At 55.3% G+C, this 20,035-nt stretch overlaps 1 protein-coding gene across 1 annotated transcript in view; it reads left to right on the forward strand.

Moving 5' to 3' along the window:
* LOC102242149 (olfactory guanylyl cyclase GC-D) overlaps positions 1–19,768 on the forward strand; it is a 32,673-nt gene extending 12,905 nt beyond the window's left edge. The window contains exons 10-19 of the mRNA XM_014540364.1: positions 186–342; positions 626–775; positions 4,314–4,462; positions 6,016–6,179; positions 6,761–6,953; positions 11,648–11,822; positions 12,637–12,735; positions 13,647–13,741; positions 15,366–15,451; positions 19,594–19,768. Coding sequence (XP_014395850.1) covers positions 186–342; positions 626–775; positions 4,314–4,462; positions 6,016–6,179; positions 6,761–6,953; positions 11,648–11,822; positions 12,637–12,735; positions 13,647–13,741; positions 15,366–15,451; positions 19,594–19,690 — 1,365 coding nt within the window. The 3' untranslated portion in view covers positions 19,691–19,768. The remainder of the gene's footprint in view (positions 1–185; positions 343–625; positions 776–4,313; positions 4,463–6,015; positions 6,180–6,760; positions 6,954–11,647; positions 11,823–12,636; positions 12,736–13,646; positions 13,742–15,365; positions 15,452–19,593) is intronic.
* The last annotated feature ends 267 nt before the right edge of the window (positions 19,769–20,035 follow it).

Here is a 20,035-nt window from a genome sequence, read left to right on the forward strand (position 1 = left end):
AGGGAGACAAGATGCTCAGACTTCCCAGTCCCGGGCTCTCTTCAGTTTGTCTGAGACGAGTCTGAATAGTGTGGCAAAGGGCGAGGGAGGCAGGAAGGGTTTCTGGGGTCAGTGGGAATTCTGAGAGGACCAGGGTCCCCTCCGCTCGCCACAGGCCTAATGGACCCCCATTCTGTCCACCCCAGGGCGTGCGGTATCTGCACCATCAGCATTTCCCGCACGGTCGCCTCAAGTCCCGAAACTGTGTGGTGGACGAGCGCTTTGTGCTGAAGGTCACTGACCACGGCTACGCAGGGCTCCTGGACGCTGGGCGGGCTCCCCGCCCGCGGCCCGCCCCGGAAGGTCAGCTCACGGGTGGGCAGCTGGTTCTGAGGCCTCTGTTTAAATCGGGTGCTTGTGAGGCAGGGGAGAGGGCGAGCTCTCCAGTCCTCCAGCCTCCGTGTCGGGTGACCTGGCGGCTGCCGTCCCTGAGCCGCGGGCCCCTCACTGCGAATGGGGAGGAACCCAGCTCCTCCCGCGGCTGAAGGGGGAAGGCGGTGACACCCCATGTGGGAAATGGCTGCCCAGCTCAGCCCAGCTTGGGTGGTGCGAGGGGACATGGTGGGGCCCCGCCCTGTGATTGCAGACCTGCTGTGGACAGCTCCAGAGCTGCTGCGGGGGCCCCGGGGGCCCGGGCGGGGCACCCTCCGAGGAGACGTCTTCAGCGTCGGCATCATCCTGCAGGAGGTTCTGACTCGAGGCCCACCCTACGGCTCCTCGGGGCTCTCGGCGGAAGGTACAGCATCCCCCTCCCCCCGTGGTCAGGGAGCTCCGTGACATCACGAAATTCGGGCCTGAAAAGAACCACAGACACACTTGCCTGTTTGACCACAAGCGTTGGGTTTCTTTGGCTTAAGCCAGGCAGCCTTCAGCAACTCTGCCAACATGGCAGCTGACCGGTTCCAGGGCTAAAGACACTGGTTTCTGGGTGAAAGCCCCACCCCTTCCAGCCTCTCCCAGGGTCATTGCCGAGTGTGCAGGTGCTCAGGCGGAGCACCCCACTGCTCAGCACAGACTTTGTGTCATTACTGACCTCGGTTCTTCCCCAGCTGTAGCATTTCCTTACTGTGTGGCCTTTCACAAATCACTCACCCTCTCTGAGCTCAGCTATCTCCCCTTTAAAACGGGAATCAAACTTAAGATGTGCCAGACACAGCGGCCCATGTCTTATGTGGCCAGGCTGCTCGGTCTTGGGGGCTTGGTTCTCTGCTGGGGGGCGGGGCTCCTTCTAGAGCAGTGATGGCGAACCTATGACACGCGCACTCATTTTTTTGGTTGATTTTTCTTTGTTAAATGGCATTTAGATATATAAAATAAATATCAAAAATATAAGTCTTTGTTTTACTAAATTTTTTGATATTTGGTTGCAAATATCAAAAAATTTCTATATGTGACACGATACCAGAGTTAAGTTAGGGTTTTTCAAAATGCTGACACGCCGAGCTCAAAAGGTTCGCCATCACTGTTCTAGAGCATCTCTATGCCCACAGTTTGGGGTGTACAGGAGAGTCACCACACCTTCCCCACTGTCTCCTGGTCTGAGACATTTTCTCTCCTCTGACCCCAGTGCCAGGGCCCAACTTCAGAAATGTTTCCTCTCCTCCCGTGTTCTCTGTCAGGGCTGCCTGGACTCCAGGGTGCTCTTCCAGTTGTCCCCCAGCTGCCTCCACCCAGTCCCAGGGGCCTGTCCCCACAGGGACCCTGGCATCTCAGCCCGAAGTGCAGGGCAGTGGTGGAGTCGAGCCCACCATCCCGTGTCCTCCCCCACCCCCCTCCAGTGGATAATCTGTGACTCACAAGGAGGCCGGCCACTTCCTTTCTCCACCAAAGCGCTGCTCAGTGAATAATGAGCATTCCAGGCCCCAAATTTATGAGGTGGAGGAATGGGAAGGAGGGGGGTTCATCAGGCCATTTGTTCAACATTCCTCAGCTGTCCCCCCACCCCCCGCCCCATCTGCACTGATAGAGGGAAGACCAGCCAGATGGGGCCCCCAAGCCGTGCTGCCAGTGCAGGACCCTTCCGGCCCGGGCTCCATCTGCCTTAGGCACAGGGACCAGGCTTGGAACCCCATGGCCACCCTTGGGTTGGGCTGTGAGACCGGGGTCTGCTACTTCCTGGGGTACTTTTCCTGATCATAGGGAGTAAAATGTTAAGCGCACAGGCATATAGTGTTAGGGGTCACCCACCTAAGCCCAGCTCCACACCAAGTCACCTCATGACTTGGAGTAAATCCCTTTCAGACTCCGAGCCTCAGTTTCCTCCTCTGTAAAATGGGAGCGTCATGCCTGCCTCCCAGAGTAGCTGTGAGGATTCAGTGAAATACTTTAGACAAAGTGCCTGGCTCCCAGTAAAAATCTGCCTGGGTAGTTTCAGGGTTGTGCTAATGAGGCTCTCAGGTTCTCTCCCGATTCTCCCACTTGGACACAGACCCTGTTAGAAATAGCATCTTTTTAAGATCCTGTATGTGTAAGGCACTTGGGAGGTGGGTAAGTGCACTCTTTTCAGAGATAGTTAAGTGAGGCTGAGAGAGGAGACTTCTCAGTGGGAAGCAGTGGGTCTGGGATTTGGGCAAAAGTTCCCTGACCCACGCTCAGTGCTTTTGCCCTAAAATCTCTCGGTGTCATCCACGGAGCATCTCCCCACGGAGCTGGATGTGCAGCAGGGCCCGTCAATCGTGGTGACGCATGGGGTGAGGACAGCGGGCCTGCCCAGTGCGGGAACATGAGACCCCGCCCGGCCGGGGCCAGGGGTTCCCAGCAGGTTCGCCTTAGGACTCCACTCCAATGTCAGAAAAGGCTGGAGCCTCACATGCTACTATTTGACTTTTAATATCCGCTGGCTGAGAGAATACCCAACGACAAGATCTGCTCTGAACTCAGCAACACTTTGAAATGGATTTGTACTTGAGCCATCACAGCACCAGCTGAATACTTTTGAAAACGTGTTGTACATGTGCGCGCGACGCATTATTGGTTCCATCTGCTCACACCCCTTTGTGAGCTCATCCCGCTTCCAGACCCTTCGCTCAGAGGCCCTCGGGTCTGAGGCCGCAGGCTGGGAACCTCTGGGCGGAAGGAGGAAATCGCGCAGGTCCCGAGGGGATCCGGCCCAGTTCTGGAGTCTACTTTTAAGCGGCCCTGTGGCTGTGGGCGACTTAGGAACCTCAGTTTCCTTGCCTGTAAAATGGGACAGTGATGCAGGCACTGCCCCCAGCAAGGAGGCCAACGAAGAGATGGGCAGGGGAGTGAAACCAGAAAGACGATCCTTCTCACTGGCTCCCAGGATGCCCTCCTCCCACCAGGAGAGGAGGGTCTCCTCAGAGGAGATTAATCAGCGCTGCCCGGAAACAGCCCTCGCAGGTCTGTGCCGTTATTACGCCCCTGTTACTGGTGAGGAAACTGAAGCTCAGAGAGGTGATGTAACTTGTAGAGAACGTAAATGGATAATGTCGACGTTCCCTCTTGCTCCGCTGGAAGCCTGAACGTGTGCTCAGCCCCTCTTGCTCCAGTGTCCTTGAATTTCTCAGCTCCCCGGGCTCCCCAGCAGCTTCCTGAGGTTCTTTCCACCCATCGTCAGGTGGAGAAACCGAGGCACCGAGTGATGCCAACAGGCAGAGCCAGAGCTAGAACACCGATCCATCTGACCTCAACTTAGCCTGGCGGCCTTATCACATGGAGGGGGACAGGAAGGTCCACGGCAGGGCCGTCTTGGGAAAATGATGACGGTGACGGTGGTGATGATGATGAAGATACTGATCAGACAGTTTTGCTTTGCACTTGTGAGGAGTTGGCACCAGAGGGTCTCCAGGAGGCAGGGCTGGTAAAAAGAGCTGGGTGGCCATCACTGGCAACAGAGCAGCAACACTTGATTCAGCATCTGGGGGTGGGGAGAGCCAGCTGGGTGCCAGGCACCTAACCTCTACCATCGCGTCCCTCAGCGCCCCCCTCAAGAAGGCAGTTTATTAAGCTCATTTTCCAGACGGGGAGACGGAGGCTCAGAGAGGTCACCGCCTTGTCCACCATCTCACAGACCAAGAATTTAAAGCCCACCCTGAAGTAGACCCTTTCTCTGAGACCCTGTCCCTAGCCACACCCAGGGTGGACCCAGGAAAGAGTCCTGGGTCCACCGACTACCATGCCTCGGGGCCCAGAGCAGGGGCCAAGGAGCACCTTCAAGGCCCGATTTCCTCCCCCCCTCCCCCAGGCCTACCCTGCTCTCCCTCCACAGCCCTCCTGGGGACCTCGGGGCCACCATCACATGGTGTTCATTGCAGAAATCATCAGAAAGGTGGCATCGCCCCCTCCCCTGTGCCGGCCACTGGTGTCCCCTGACCACGGGCCACCCGAGTGCATCCAGCTGATGGAGCAGTGCTGGGAGGAGGCTCCGGAGGACAGACCCAGCCTGGACCACATCTACACCCAGGTCAGTGCTCCCGGGAGGAGCCGAGTGCTCACAAGAAATGGCTGATCAATGCACCTCACTTTGCCCAGTGGGAACCCCACACTATCCCTGGGGCCTAGAAAGGGGGCAGCAGGCCAGCACAGTAACCCTGAGGGGCCTGAGGTATAGCCTCTGAGGCCTTCCTGAGCACCACGCCCCACACTGTGCTCCGCTTACTTCATTTAATCCTCGTCATCATTCTCCGAAGAAGCATTGTTATTATCTGGGCTTTACAGAGAGAAACAGAGGCACAGAGAGGTGAGGGGACTTTCCCAAGGTAACTGAGGGAGTGACAGCTGGCCTGGAGTCCAAGCCCAGGTTTGTCTGTCTGCAGACCTGCAACTGGGAACCCTGACCCTATACTGGGCCTCCTGGCACCAGGTAGAGAGGCTGTTGGTGGCTGTGGTGGCAGCACTGGCTCCCTGCGGAGTGAGTGGGGGATGTGAGGGGCACTGGGGCCCCCAGGCCTGCCCTGGGGACTGCAGAAGGAGGGGTGAGGCAAGTCTGTACGAGCCTGTGGGGCAGTGGAGTGTGTGGGCCTGCCTGCACCGGCTAATGGCTCCCACGGGGCCAACCCATCAAGCCTGAGGTGAGACCTTTGTGCCTCCCCTTCCCACCCCACCCCCTCTCCAGCCGCAGCAGAACACTGTCCAGGAGAGGCTGTGAGGTTGTTGACTGTACGGTTTGTAACCACACATGGATGTCCTCACAGGAGATCTAAGGGAGGTACTTCTCTCTGCCCAGGGCCAGCAGTAGGCGTGTTTCTCTTGAGAAACTAGTTTAATGCCCCATTGTCTCATGGACTTTATGGATCATACAATCCATATTTTCCTCTTTGCCTTGTCGCTAGGAAGCTCATATCTAAACTTGGGACCAAATTCTAGTGCGCATTTTGCACACAGATCTCAATGCAAAATTATCTTAAAAAGAACTTTATTTTTCTTTGTTCCCAGTGTCCTTATATATTTATTATTTTATTTTGTGGCATTGCTTTATTTTTCTTAGTACTTAAAATTTTTTGGAGCATAGAGAGAAATTGAGAGGTAGAAACAGATTAGCATATAAATAAGCTACATATATTCTTTCTACCTACCTATCTGCCATGTATTTATCCACTTATCCATTCATACATCATATCCACCCATCCATCTAGTATCCATCCATCCATCCATCCATCCATCCATCCGTCATCCATCTTTGAGAAGAACAAGGAGCGCCTTTTCCGCAGGGTTGTTGTAAGAACCAATGCAGTAGGGCCAGCGTTAGTTAACGGTAGTGCCGTGCTGAGCTTGGGCTCCTTTGCAAAGTCCTTTCTGCCCACCTCACACAGAACTAACCCAGTCGCCTCCCAGCTGTCTGTGTTTTCCCTCAGAGGAGCTGCCACCCCCTGTCTATTCCATATCTGGTCCCCACCAGTCCGTTTCCTCCAGGCAGGGACTGTGTCTGGCTCATTCCTGTGAACCAGACTGTGAACAAGCTGCGGGCTGAGTGTGTTGCCCTTCGTGGATGAGTTGGGAATTTTATTCCATCTTCAGTTCAAAAGCATCAACCACGGCAAGAAGACCAGCGTTGCCGACTCCATGCTGCGGAGGTTGGAGAAGTATTCCCAGAACCTGGAGGGCCTGATCCGGGCGCGGACTGAGGAGCTGGAGCTGGAGAGGCAGAAGACGGAACGGCTGCTCTCTCAGATGCTCCCGCTGTGAGTGGCCCCTTAGGACCCGGTTGTGCTTCTAGCCACGGTGGCTCTGAGCCTGGGACTGGAACATAGTAGGTGCTCAGTAAACCTGGGTTCCATGAATTCATTCAATCCATTCATTGTTTATTTATCCAACAGATGTTCTCAGAGCCCTTACATGTGCTAGGCACTGTGCTGGGCACGCGGGTTTGGAATTTCTGCTACCTCACTCTCTTGGGAGCCAAGGAGAGGGTATAATGTCCCCTGTCTCACTTCAGAAAAAGTAATGTCCAGAGAGGGACAGGCATTCACTGGAGGGCAGCCAGAACATCAGCAGACCTGTCCCAGATCTCCTAACCCTCAACGGCTAGCTCTCTTTGGAGCCAAGGAGAGGGTATAATATCCCCTGTCTCACTTCAAGAAAAGTAATGTCCAGAGAGGGACAGGCATTCGCTGGAGGGCAGCCAGAGCATCAGCAGACCTGTCCCAGATCTCCTAACCCTCAACGCGGGATTTCCTCCAAAATATCCCCCCTACCCCTTACCTCCAGACTGTGGGAAGGGAATCCTTCTACCCTGTGGCTCTGATCCGTTCCATCCCTCCAGGTCTGTGGCCGAAGCTCTGAAAACTGGGGCGACTGTGGAGCCGGAGTACTTTGACCACGTTACCATATACTTCAGTGACATTGTGGGTTTCACCACCATCTCAGCCCTGAGTGAGCCCATGGAGGTGGTGGGCCTGCTCAATGACCTCTACACGCTGTTCGATGCCGTTCTGGGCAGCCATGATGTGTACAAGGTGAGAGAGTACCAGGAGGCTGGCATTCCATCTCTCCTTCCTTTGCCACTATGTTGATGTCACACATTTACTTCCAGTCATTTCTTCATGTGTTTTTATCAGGTTGCTAAATAACCCCCAAATCCAGGCATGTGAAACGATAAGTAGATCAGGTTGCTAATGCTGCATAACAAATAACCCCCAAATCCAGGCATGTGAAACGATAAGTATTTATTGTTGCTCACAGGCCTATAGGTGAGCTAGAAAGTTCTCTGGACTCAGCTAGACTCAGTCATACATCTATGTCAGCTATGGATGAGACAGGAAGCTCTGTTGATCTTGGTTGGGCTCTCTCACATCTCTGGAGCCTTGTCTGGGACAGCTCAGTTCTGGTCCACATGGTCTCTCAGCCTCCAGCAGGCTAGCTGGGCAAGGGCAGACAAGGAGTCAGCTCCCGTGCCTGCCCTCAGGGAGCACTTGGTGCTGTAGGTAAACGAGGAAGGCAACCCACAGCGAAAGTGATGATCAGGGAGGCAGTGAAGGCTGAGAAGGCTTCCAGCCAGCCAGGGGTAGACATGCAGAATAAAGAGCAAGACAGGCTTCCCGGAGGAAGTGCTGCCTTCCTACCTTTGCTCACTCTGGGTGTGGTGGCTCCCCGTCAGCAAGGGGGGAATGTGTACTACAGCTTGAGGCTTGAGAGAGTGGGCCTGGTGAGCGTGAAGGATGCTGACTGGGTTGTGATGGCTGGATATGAAGGGGGTCTGTGGTGGGAGTAAGTGGATGGGTGGGGGCCCTGGGGAGGGCAGTGGGGGCCTTAGCAGACCTGTCAAGACCCTTCATGATCTGTGCACCCCTTGATCCTGGCTTCAAATCCCAGCCTGGCCCCCAGCTTCATGTGGCTTTGGGCAAATGGCTTCCCCTCTCTGGGCCCCTGCTCTTTATCTGTAAAACAGAAATAATGACTCCAGTCCCAGAAAGGGGCGTGGGAGGAGGGCAGGGATTCCCAGATAATGGTTGGATCCTACCGCCCTGTAGAAGTGCTCTGTAAACTGGAGAGAGCGTCCTGCCCCTCTGGGCCTGCTCTGGGGACTTTCCTACCTCAACCCTGCCCTTTATTCTGATCCAGTTGCTGGGGGTCATGGGTCAGCTTCAGACACGGCAGAGGAGGTGGGGAGGGAGGTTCCAGGAAAGGGCCATACTCAAGCTCCACTGGCCCTAGCTTTCGATTGTGACTCCCCAGCCCCCTTCCAGCCACAGCTCTCCAAGGACACAGCGAAGGGGCAGGAAGGCCTTGGGGCTGAAGCCAGAGTGGAAAGGCTGCTTGGACAGGAAGCTTCAGGGGAGAGAACTAAGTGCTTGGGGTGCCAGGCAGTCTGCTGACAGCATTATGTACAGTATCCCAGACAACAATGACCAGCACTTATTGAGTGCTCGCTGTATACGGGACACTATTCTAAGTACTTTATATGCATTAATCCATTTAACCATCATCATAATCTGTGAGGTAGGTACTGGTACTCATTTTCCTATTTTATAAATGAGGAAAATGAGATGATTAAATGGCTTGTCTAGTTACATATTCCCAGTGGCATATGATGCTGAAATTTGAACCTGGGTATTCTAGTCCCCAAACCCCCTTTTAGTGGGGCTCCCATCCCCGTGATATGGATGTCCTCAGGCTAAAGCCACAGGTTCCTGGTGGCCCACAAGGTCCTCCGGGAGCTGATCTGCCCACCTTCCCGGCTGCATCTCTGGTCACTCCACCTCCACAGCCCTCTATATTCCTCACGCATGCTTTGCTGTCTCTAGCCACTAGGCCAGTGGTCGGCAAACTCATTAGTCAACAGAGCCAAATATCAACAGTACAATGATTGAAATTTCTTTTGAGAGCCAAATTTTTTAAACTTAAGCTATATAGGTAGGTACATTGTTATTAACTTAATTAGGGTACTCCTAAGGCTTAGGAAGAGCCACACTCAAGGGGCCAAGGAGCTGCATGTGGCTCGAGAGCCGCAGTTTGCCGACCACGGCACTAGGCCTTTGCACATGCTGTTCCCTCGCCCCGGAACGCTGCTCTCCCTCCTCTTTGCCTGGCTCCCTCTGGTCATCCTGGTCTCGGGTTAGCTTCCTTGTCATTCAGACATGGTTAGGAGCTCCTGTGTGACGCTCTCATAACTACCCTTATACAACAGCCACACTTCATGGTTCCAACCTAAACCCCTCTGTCCCCAGTGCCTGGCAATGCCCAGCACATGCCAGGCCCTCAGGAAATATGTGTTAGCTGGATGAGTTGCTCATGGAGGCCCGGAGGAGAAGTGACTTGCCCGAGGTCACACAGCTGGTAGGTGGCAGAGCCAGACAGGAATCTGCAATGTCCACCACCACCACCATCTGGCTCTGTCCACTGCACCACACTGCCCAACCTGGATGCAGAGACCTGAGCCATGGACATTCCGAGGATGCAGCTTCCCTCCTGTTCCCTGTTCAGGACCCCACGCTCTGGCCCCAGTGGTGATTCTGAGGTGTCATCTCCTGTGTTGGCTGAATTCCCCTCTTGCCTCCAGAGCCGCCCTGGCCCCACGGCCCCAGGGAAAGATTCCTCATCTCATCTGTCTGGCCTTGCTGAGCCCTGCAGCTTTGATCTGCCCTGAGTCACCCCTGGCCTGTCTCTTCCTCCCCTGCTAATCTCTTCTCACACATGTGTCCCTCCCAGCTCTGAATCATGCCTTCTGATCTACTCTGAACTCTGGCCAAGAGGTCTGCATCTTTCTGGCAGAGTGAAATGACATAAAACAAGGCCCGCACACCCCTCCAGATGTGGGGGACCAGGAGGCCCGTTCCTCACGATGTACGAGCCCGTCTCTCATCACTCACGCCATCTGCCTTGGTTTCCCCTCGCCCCCCAGCAGGATCTGGTTACGGCTCTTTAATCCGGTCTGAGTTGGGAGGCAGCCAGGCAATCGTTTCCTGGTTCCATGGGGGTCTGTGATTCCCTCCCCACACGCGCTGAGTGAGCACTTTTATGGACGGAACTCCAGAGCAGAGCCCACGTGGGCTGCCCCAGGGGGTGAGTCTGGCCCCAGCCATACAGCCTGCCGAGTGACCCTGGACAAATCACTTCACCCCTCTGAGCCTCAAGCTCCCATTTATAAACAGACATGAAAGTGTCTACGGCTTACAGTTGTTCTGCGGACTAAGTTATGTCATTCATTCACCAGCACAATGAAGCCTGTAGCGCGGGAGGTGCAGCCCCTGAGGCCTCTCCCTGAAAGCACAGCCTGGGAACAGCGGCACCGGCACTGGTTAAGCATCTACGGAGGGCGGCCCTGCCTAGGGATTGTCACAGGGCCTCTCGTTTGACCCTTGCAGTGCTCCTAAGAGGGACGGGCCATTCTCCCTCCTGTACAGATGAGAACACAGGCTCCGAGAGGCAAGTGACTCGCCCAAGGTCACTCAGCAAGCCAGGGGTGGAGTTAGAATTTGCATCTGTTTGTTCATATGGAAACCTTTGCTCTCATCTCTCCCCCAGCTGTGTTCTGCCATCTTTAAAAGGACCACCACTATGTGCTCATGGCCCTCCCTTGCAGCCATGACCTAAGCTCCAACTAAGTCTTTGCGGGATGGTCTTTATGAGTCTGAGTTCCTAGAGAGCGAGCCTGTGCCTGGTCATCTTTCTGCCGCTGGGGCTGTAGGGTGATTGCTGATTTCACCACACTCTCCCTTCCAGTCAGCCACAGGCAGGTGGAGGGCTAGAGGTCAGCTTTAGCGGTTTGGAGAATGTGGTCTGGATGTGTGGCCAACATGGGGCTTTCTACTGTTCCTCTTCCCCAGTCAGGGCCTTGGGTCACCCATCTGAGGCCATGCTGGTCCCCAGAGCAGGTGCACTGTCCCTGAGTCGCAGCTGCACACCTGGAGGGCTGGTGGCGGGGCTCATCAAGCAGCAGGTCTCCCGGGCTGCCTATGGGAGGCAGGACTCGGCCCAGGCACATGAGCTAACCAGGTGCAGGGCAGGACCAAAGGGAAATGCCACACAGCAGGCAGATCCTCACTCCTCAAAAGAATAGGTAATCTTAAAATCCCTCCCAATTCTGAGATTCTGTGACTCTATCTTCTCCAAACTCATTAGCCAAGGAAATGCTGCTGCTGCTGCTGATGGAGACTGAAGTCTCCATTTATTGAGCATCCTTGATGAGCCTGACTCTTTAAATACTTTATCTTTATTGTGCATTCCACACGAGAGGAAACAGGCTCACAGAGGTGAAGGGGTCTGCCCAAGGTGAATAGCAGAACCAGGGTTTGAACCCACATCTATCCAATTCCAAAATCGACATCCTTTTCAGTACATGTAGGAAGGCCAATGGGGTTTGGAAAATAGGATAATATTCAATGTACACGTGCTCTTCTCCAGACCAAGCCCTGATCTGCCACTGTGGCATTGTGCAGAGGGGCACCCCGCTCTGCCACCAAGGAGCTCATGGCCTGGAGTCAGAGGAGACGGGACAGGCCTGGTGTCCTGCCATTCAGACAAAGGCGATCTGAAACATGCAGACCCAAGTGGTGCTAGCGTGTCTGGAGGGAGAGGCAGGCAGAGATGGCCCTAAGGGCCACAGACCAGAGGGGTCGTCATGGGCTCCCGAGAGGCGGCCTGGTGTGGGATGTGGGCAGACCAGGGAGAGCGGGTTCTCGGGCTGCAGTGTGAAGGCTGTGACTTCTAGGTAGAGACCATCGGGGACGCCTACATGGTAGCATCGGGGCTACCCCGGCGCAACGGGAGCAGACACGCGGCTGAGATTGCCAACATGGCCCTGGACATCCTCAGCTCCGTGGGCGACTTCCGGATGAGGCATGCGCCCGACGTGCCCATTTGCATCAGGGCTGGCCTGCACTCAGGTATGCGCTGGGGGCCGTGGGGGTGATGGGCCAGACAGTCTCCCAACCCTGCCTGGGGTACTGGCCGAGACAACGCCAATGATGTGCTTCTGGAATTCAGAGATTCTAAAACTCTATAATAGAGAGAAAATTTACATTTCTTTTTTCCCTTCTATTATTTTAAGGTTCTAGAATGTTATAAATCACAGAATCCATGTTTAGATTCACACATTTTTTTTTGTCTCAGCATCTGTCAGGAACATCTAAGTCCCATGCTGAGGAGCTGATAGTCTGATGGAAAAGGCAGGACAGAGACCTTCTGTGGTCATGCAAACAACTAAATGTTTGCTGGGATGGGTCTGGGAGAGACCTCAGAGCCTCTGACACCTCCTTCTCATGCCCCCATTCCTTCCTCCTTGGCACCTGCTGTTCCCTGCTGACTCATTCTCTCATCCCTCATCCGTCAAGACAGCTCATGCACCACCTCCTCTAGGAAGTCCTCCGGCCTGGGTCAGAGTTCCCCCTCTGGGTTGGCACAGTCCTGGTGCTTCCTTTTCACAGCATTGACCACAGTTCCTACATCGCCCCACACTGAGCTGGGAGCTCCCTGAGAGCAGAGTCTGGCTTCGATTGATCTGTGTCCCCCTATCCCATCCCAGAGCTTGACACAGATGTCATCTCCTCTCCAGATAGCGTCATCCTTACCCGCCCTCCCCCAGCTGGAGCCCAGAATGTGGGGTGGGGACGACAGTCGAGGCAGGGAAGGGAAAGACTGTCGTAGGGACTTCTCTGGTCCAGGACCTGCTGGAGCTCACTGAATGCATTTGGGTTTCAGGGCCCTGCGTGGCGGGGGTCGTGGGTCTCACCATGCCGCGGTACTGCCTCTTCGGGGACACCGTTAACACTGCATCTCGGATGGAGTCCACGGGGCTGCGTGAGTGTCCCCTATTTCTATCCTGCCAGGCAAGGGCTCTGTCTCAATGACCATTGCAGCCTGGCTGTTTGAAACATGCTTAGTAACCAAATCACCAGGTGGTGGCAGCGCACCCTCATTGTTTGTAAAGCAGCTGTAAGGAGTGACGTATGTCACTGGTTCTTTTAACTTTCCACGAGGTTTTTGTGACGACTCATGAGAAAATTAGCAGATAAAACAATGACTCAAGAGGTAGGAAACCGAGGCCCTAGCCCCGACTGCAACTGGTTTGCTTAGGGTCCTTGAGCAAAATGCTCTTCCTCTGGGTCTTGGTTTCCCCACTTTTACAGTGAGGAGACCCTTCTAATTGTTAAAATGCCACTTTAGGTTCCTCCTGGCAGCAGGGGCCACTCTGCGGTTTGGTTAGAGCAGCCCTGGCCTCTGCTTCCGGCCATGCAGCCTATGTGCTCCGCACGGTCACAGTGCCCATCCCGCATAACCAGACGTGGCGGCCCTACTGCGGAGGCCTGGTTTTGAAAGAGAAAAACTGCTCATATGCTCTGCCTCAGCTTCATCGACTTCCCTACATGTGGAAATTATGTTCTTAGAGGTTCTGACTTCATCTTGGGTTCCTCTTAACATTCAATCTATGTAATGTGCTTTGCTTCGAGGCCTCTATTGTAGGGACCAACTACCCACTAAGGGACAAAAGAGCCAGGCAAAGGGTATCGCAGGAATCAGAATTGTGGGTATTACAGGCTAGAACAGGCACTTGCCCACCCCTGCACTAAAGGGACAAAAGAGCCAGGCAAAGGGTATCGCAGGAATCAGAATTGTGGGTATTACAGGCTAGAACAGGCACTCAATGATTTCATCAAACACTAGGTATGCTGCCACCAGGTGGTGACATGGATTCCTACCTTTCTTCTCAGCATACAGAATTCATGTCAGCAGAAGCACTGTCCAGACACTGCTCAGCCTGGACGAGGGCTACAAAATTGACATCAGAGGCCAGACTGAGCTGAAGGTAAGAAACTATTTCCATGAATTGGTGAGAATAGTTCCCAAAGGTCCAGTTTCTGTGGGCAGCAGGTGGGAGTCTCATCTGATGGATGTGGCTGAAGGAAATGCCTGCCTGGTGTTGGGACGGGGCTGATCACCTTCACATGTTCTCTCCACTCCCCAAATTCTAAGGAAACATTTCTTGCTTGAGCCACCCCCTCATTTGTCTCCTCATGAGAAGGACTAGAGCAAAGAAGTTACTTCTATAGATGATCTACCTGGGGGGCATGCTGGTGCACAGCATACATTTACATATTATTACTCACAGCAATAATGAAAGGGGGGGGGTCACTGTCCCCATTTGTAGTTGAGGAAATTAAATGAGAGAGCCAAAGGGACTTGTCCAAAGTCTCATAGCTTGGATGCCAGGTCTGGTGGCTCAAAGCCAGTGCTTTCTCCATAGCACTGTTGGGCTCCTACTCATCCCTCAGAACCCTAACATAGACATCACCTCTCACTGAAGCCCGCCCTAATCCAGGAACGCTCTTCTTCCTTTCCCCAGTAGTCACTATCAGGCCTTGTCTGTTCACTCACCAGTCTAAAGACCAGCTCTCTGCTGTTATGGGTGTGATATTGTGTTGTACTTGCCCATGAGCACCTCAAAGGCAGAGACAACTCTATAACCTCTGCATTCTTTTATAATGTAATGTTCATGAAATGGTACAGCATTCCTATGAATGATTTTTCTTCCTACCCACCTCCTCTTTTCCCCAATTCCTTGGCTAGAGTCAGGCCTGGTGGGGAGACTAGAGCAGCCTAGGCATTTAAACCCCCAGGGCTGCGACCAGGCCTCAGAAACTGGGTGCTCCAGGGGATTCGCTGCATTATGCTGTGGAATGTTAGAGTAGGAGGGTGCAGCTCAGAGAGGGGCAGTGACTTGTCCATGGTCACACAGCCTGAGAGGGCTGACAACGTGGAATCCTTTGCCCTGGAGGCTGAGGTGATGATGGGAGAGTCAGCTGGAGTAAGTCAGGGCAGGTGTGTCTTGTTTGGCGGAATGGGCACTGGGTGTCCGGAGGAATAGAGGCACTGATGATGGAAGGGGACGCCGAGAGGGAATATGGCGGGCAGCAAGCCACCCTCAGTTCTTCAGGCTGGCCTGGGGGCTCCAGGGGGCAATATCCTTCTCTGCCAGGGTGGGGTATGGAACCTCTAGACCAGCCCTGACCCCAGTGCCCCTCATGCCCCCTCCTAACCTCCAGGCAGTGGCATTCCCTGTCCCAGGGGAGGCCACCAGGTCCTTCAGTAGTTGGGGGAGAATCCCAGGTCATAGAAGCCTGGCATCTTAGCATTCCAGATCTGCTGAGTCATAGAATTCACGATTTATCATTTATTTTTCTGACAGATAAATATTAACTCATTTCATCCACACAGCAACCTTGTGAGGTATTAGGGCAACCGAGGCACAGAGAGGTGAAGTAAGTCGGCCAACGTCACACAGCTAGCAAGTGAAAGAGCCAGGATTTGGACCCAGACAGTCTGCCTCCAGGCTCCAGGCTGCCCGCCCCCAGGCTGCTGGGAGGGGTGCCTCTCTCTGCCTTGCTCTCTGCTTGAGGAGGTGGCTCAGCCTTCTTTCCTGTCTCTTCCAGGGCAAGGGCGTGGAGGAGACCTATTGGCTGACGGGGAAGGCAGGCTTCCCCAGACCCCTCCCCACACCTCTGGACATCAAACCTGAGTGAGTAAGAGGAATTTCCCCAGAAGCTTGGCCTTTTTGTGTGCGAACTTTGGTATTTGTTACTTTTCTGATCATCGAGGTCTTACCCGTGTCGTGTGTAAAACTTGGAAAATACACAATTCTTTAACGATTACATCATCGCCATCTCCCCACTCCTGAGAGACAGCACTGCTAGCAGGTAGGCACAGTCCTGCTGCCTGTATCTGAGGCGCTCGTGGAGGAGGAGATCACGCTGCCTCGGTGACTCCTCACTCGGATCTGTGCTCTCAGCTCACGCCCCCAGGTCCTCTGTGTGGGTCAGAGCACTTTACAAACACACTCGTGGTGACAGCCTCCGGACGGCCGCCTGTGGGGGCACCACGACTAGCTCAACCTTTCTCTGGTCGCTGGGCATGGAGAATCTCCCCGTTCTGAGCTGGGCACAGGCAGTGCGCTGGGCACTTGTCACCATTCAGATGATTTCTGCGGAGACTGGAGGGCAAGGTCACAGGGGCTGCCAATTGCTGAGAATTACAGTTTCCTATAAACAAGAAGGTCCCCTGGGGGCCCACAGTCATCCCACCAGTGGGGAGGCTGAGCCTGGGGATGGGCAGAGCCTGCCAGGTCCCCCAGCATGACCACATCACAGCTCCCCGACCAGTTTTTTTGTTGTCAGCACTTCCCGCTGGCTCCTCCGCCCTTCCAGGCGGCCCCTCCATCGCTCAAAGGGGAGGAATGTGTGGGACACACCTGGGCTTCCCGGGAGAGGCCAGCACTCAGCACCCCAGGCTGTGTGTCCTTCAAGCGGGCGGATGGATGTGGACGGGGTGACTGGCAGGGAGCCGGCTGCAGCAGCCACTTCCTTTCCACCCTGCCGTCAGGGCGCCCCCAGGCCTCTGGACCCCCAGGAACCAGAGGACAGGAACTGACCCCATCCAACTCCCAGTGCCCTCCCCAGTGGGGTCCAGCGAGGCAGGGAGGGGGCAGGGCGTGGATGGGCACACGCTGACATATGCAGAAGCTGCCAGGTGTACAGAGCACAGATGTGCCCACTTTATAAGGGCACGCCAGCCTCCTGGGTGCAGAGCCGGCTTATGCTCACAGAGAGGCCTCCACGCCCGGGGCCTTCAGCCTGCAGGACGTCTCTGTGGGGGCGGCTTGCTGGGGCGGCAGCGTGGTGTGAGGATGGCTCCGGGACTGGACTGTTTGTGCGGCCTGGGCAGGTCCCTGTCCTCGCTGTGCCTTTCCATGTGCCACAGCAGCCTTGGCTCGCCCACCCCCGGAGCGCGGTGTGGCCCTGTGTGCCCTTTCCCTACCCTCTAGGGCAGCGGTTCTCAACCTGTGGGGCGCGACCCCTTTGGGGGTCGAACGACCCTTTCACAGAGGTCGCCTAAGACCATCGGAAAACACATATATAATTACATGTTGTTTTTGTGATTAATCACTATGCTTTAATTATGTTCAATTTGTAACAATGAAATTGGGGGTCACCACAACATGAGGAGCTGTATTAAAGGGTCTCGGCTTTAGGAAGGTTGAGAACCACTGCTCTAGGTCCTCGAGTCCCACTCACCTCTCTGCCCCTCGAAGGGCAAGCCGTCCTCTGACCTCACAGGCCTCCGTTCCCACCCCACTTCTCGCCTCCACTCGGAGCTGCACTTCTCAGAAGGCCTGTCTGCTGATGCCTCACTTCCTCACCTCCCACTCCCCGCCCAGCCCCCGCAGTCTGACTTCCACCCCCACCCGCCGGAACGCTCTGTGAAGGTCACCTGCACCCATGTCACTAGGTCTGTGGGCAGTTTTAGTTCTCACTGACATTTTCCCTTCCCCTCCCGCTTCCTAGAAACGGACTCCGGCCTCCTCCGCACTCCGCTGTGCTCTGACCTCTGCAACTCATCCTCCCGGGCTCCTCACCTCTGCCCAGCCCTGAAATGCCCGGATGCACAGGGTCTTCCCTGGGGCTGTCTGTCCCTCCAGATCCGAGGATAGGGGAGGATGGGGATCGCCCTCGTGGCCTCGGGCCCAGCGCCCCTCTGGGCTCCAGGACCAGGCAGCTCACTGCCCCTGGTTGATTCCTTCCAGAGCCCTCATGGCATCTCAGACCTCGGAGGTCCACCTGGCACTTGTGTGTGTGCATGTGTGCACAGCCACCTGACCAGCTGGGCCTCCTCCAGGATTCTCTTCTCCTGTTCGGCCTTGCCATCCTCCCTCAGAAAGCCGGGCGACGTCCCGCTGTCCGGAGTCCTCAGCAATCCCACAGCTCTGCCTCCATCACACCCCCAACCTGCCAGCTCCCCACCTCCACGCCTCTCTTCTGGCCGCTGCAGGGCTCCTCGCCATTTCCCCTCATCCACTGGCCCCTCCACCCGTCTCCCCCAGAGTGATCTTTTACAGAGAAAACAAATACGATCAATATAAAGGTTCCCTGTTTAACCCCCAGAGGCCTCCTACTCCTCTGAGGCTCAAACCTAGGAAGCTCCACTCCCTGCAGCCTGTGTCCCCCTCCGCTTGGCCTCATCTCACCTGCCACCTTCTGCTGCCAAGCCACCTGCTCGGAGCCTCCTCACTGTTCCTTAAACAGCCCTGAGCTCTTCCCACCCCAGGGCCTTGCTCTCACTGTCCCTGTCCCAGGAACGCCCTGGCCTGGTCCCTTCCTATCCTGCAGGTCTCGGATCTGACGCTGCCTCCCACGTGAGACAGCTCTCGTCACACAGGGCAAACAGAGCCCTGCTGTCGCCCTCTCCCCCATCCCCCCGCATTGCATCCCATAGCACTCGGCACTCCCTGGTATTTCCTGTTGACATGTTCATGGAACTTTCCCCTGCATGGACCAGCCCGCAGACCCTGCCCCCATGTGCCGGCACAGGCCCCAGTGCCCGGCGCCCAGCTCTAGAGCTCCGGCCTTTCCCCTGGACACGCAGGCTGGGCAGCCAGCTCCCAGCCCTCCCCGAGCCACCCTGACCAGGAGTTGGAACTTGCAGATCTGGCAGCCACTTGTCATCCTGAGCTCCCTCAGCTGATGACTTTTCCATCCCGGACAGAAACTTTAGAAAGTGCCAGAAACGTTTCCATCTCCTGGGCTCAGGGAGGGAGGAGAGTAGAGATCATTCCCCCAGGCCTCCCGGCAGGCAGGGGAGAACGCCGCACCAACCTAGGCCCACGGGCTCACACCCAGCACACACAGGAGACTGTGCACGCATGCGCACACACAAGTGCACACACATGTGCGTACACACGACACTCATCGTGGGCATCGGGCACATACACACATAGAAACACCACCGCATGCCCATCAGCCGGCTTGGAGATGAGATCACAGACAGCCGCACAGACGGAATCTGCAGGAAGGGCTAGGATGCCAGTTGGATGGGAACTTGTCTTAAGAGTTGCATTTAGAAGGCAGTTACCAAATTGTTCTTGAACTGCATACTATAGCTTGATTTTTTAAAAGTCAAATTTCCTAAAGGTGCTTTTATGTTCACATTCTGTATTTGTCATATCTGCATACGTTATTCCTTCTTCTATTTGGGGGTGTTTAGGAGATTGATGGGATTAGGGGAAGGGGCGAAAGGCCCCTCCATGTCTTGGTGTAGCCACGCCCCAGGCAGCAGGGCCCATGCCTGCCATTATGTGTCACAGAAACGGTCCATACAGTGGCCCCTTCTCTCCCCTCCGCTCCTGCTAACCAGGCTCAAAAGCATCCCCTGTCAGGTTGCTGTGAGTCACTCGGAGCCTTGCTCGCTTCTCTGTGCAAAGGCAATAACCCCGCTCTACCCTCCTGTAGGCACCTGCAGGAAGTGAATGAGAAAATGAGTGTGTGGAGTGGGGGTCCTGTGTCCCTATCTGGACTCGAAAAATACCCAGAGAGTCACAGAGCCCCTCACCCTCTGGCCTCCCAAGGTCAGGTCCCTAAGTAAGGGACAGAGCTGGGGCTGGCTCCCCGTCTCCTGGGAGGCCTCTGGACTGAAGCCACACGTGCAGATGAGCCAGCAGCACTGCCCCTCTGAGCCTTGGTCCCCGAAAGGTCCAATGGGGAGGGCACTGGGGAGCCACGGCCGGGCCAGTGCAGGGACCAGGAGACCCCAAGGGAGGGAAAGGGCTCTTACTCCCTCACTGTTGTTCTGAGTGGGCTTTCCTTATTCTTGTTTCTCCTCTTTCCCTAGGGATCCCTGGAAGGACCTCATAAACCAAGAAATCAGGGCGGCCTTTGCCAAAGTCCGCCAGTGCTCTGCTGGACCTTCGAGCTCAGGGAAGGCCTAGGCCGGGCCCTGAGGAGAGGGACAGCGTGGGAGAGGGGCCTGCACCAGCCTAGACACCCCCAACCCCTCTCTCTGCTCCACTCCCCTCAAAGAATTCCCTTGCTGAGCCCCCTAGCAGCCAACTGGGTGCTCATTAGTAAGTGCCCTAGAGCGATATTAATTGATGTGTTCCAGTGTGAATCCTACGGGCAAACTGGCCTCTTGACACAAAAGCAATAAAAATAGAAATATTCCCTTCCTTTCGGGCAGTGCTTTGTTCTCGACAAATGGTTTGAGTCTGAGAGCTCGTTATCACAGAGCCCATTATCCCTCACACCAGGAACGCTGCCCCACGCACAGCCACGGT

Source organism: Myotis brandtii, unplaced genomic scaffold, assembly GCF_000412655.1.
Source record: "Myotis brandtii unplaced genomic scaffold, ASM41265v1 scaffold244, whole genome shotgun sequence".
In the NCBI taxonomy this organism is placed as follows: Eukaryota; Metazoa; Chordata; class Mammalia; order Chiroptera; family Vespertilionidae; genus Myotis; species Myotis brandtii.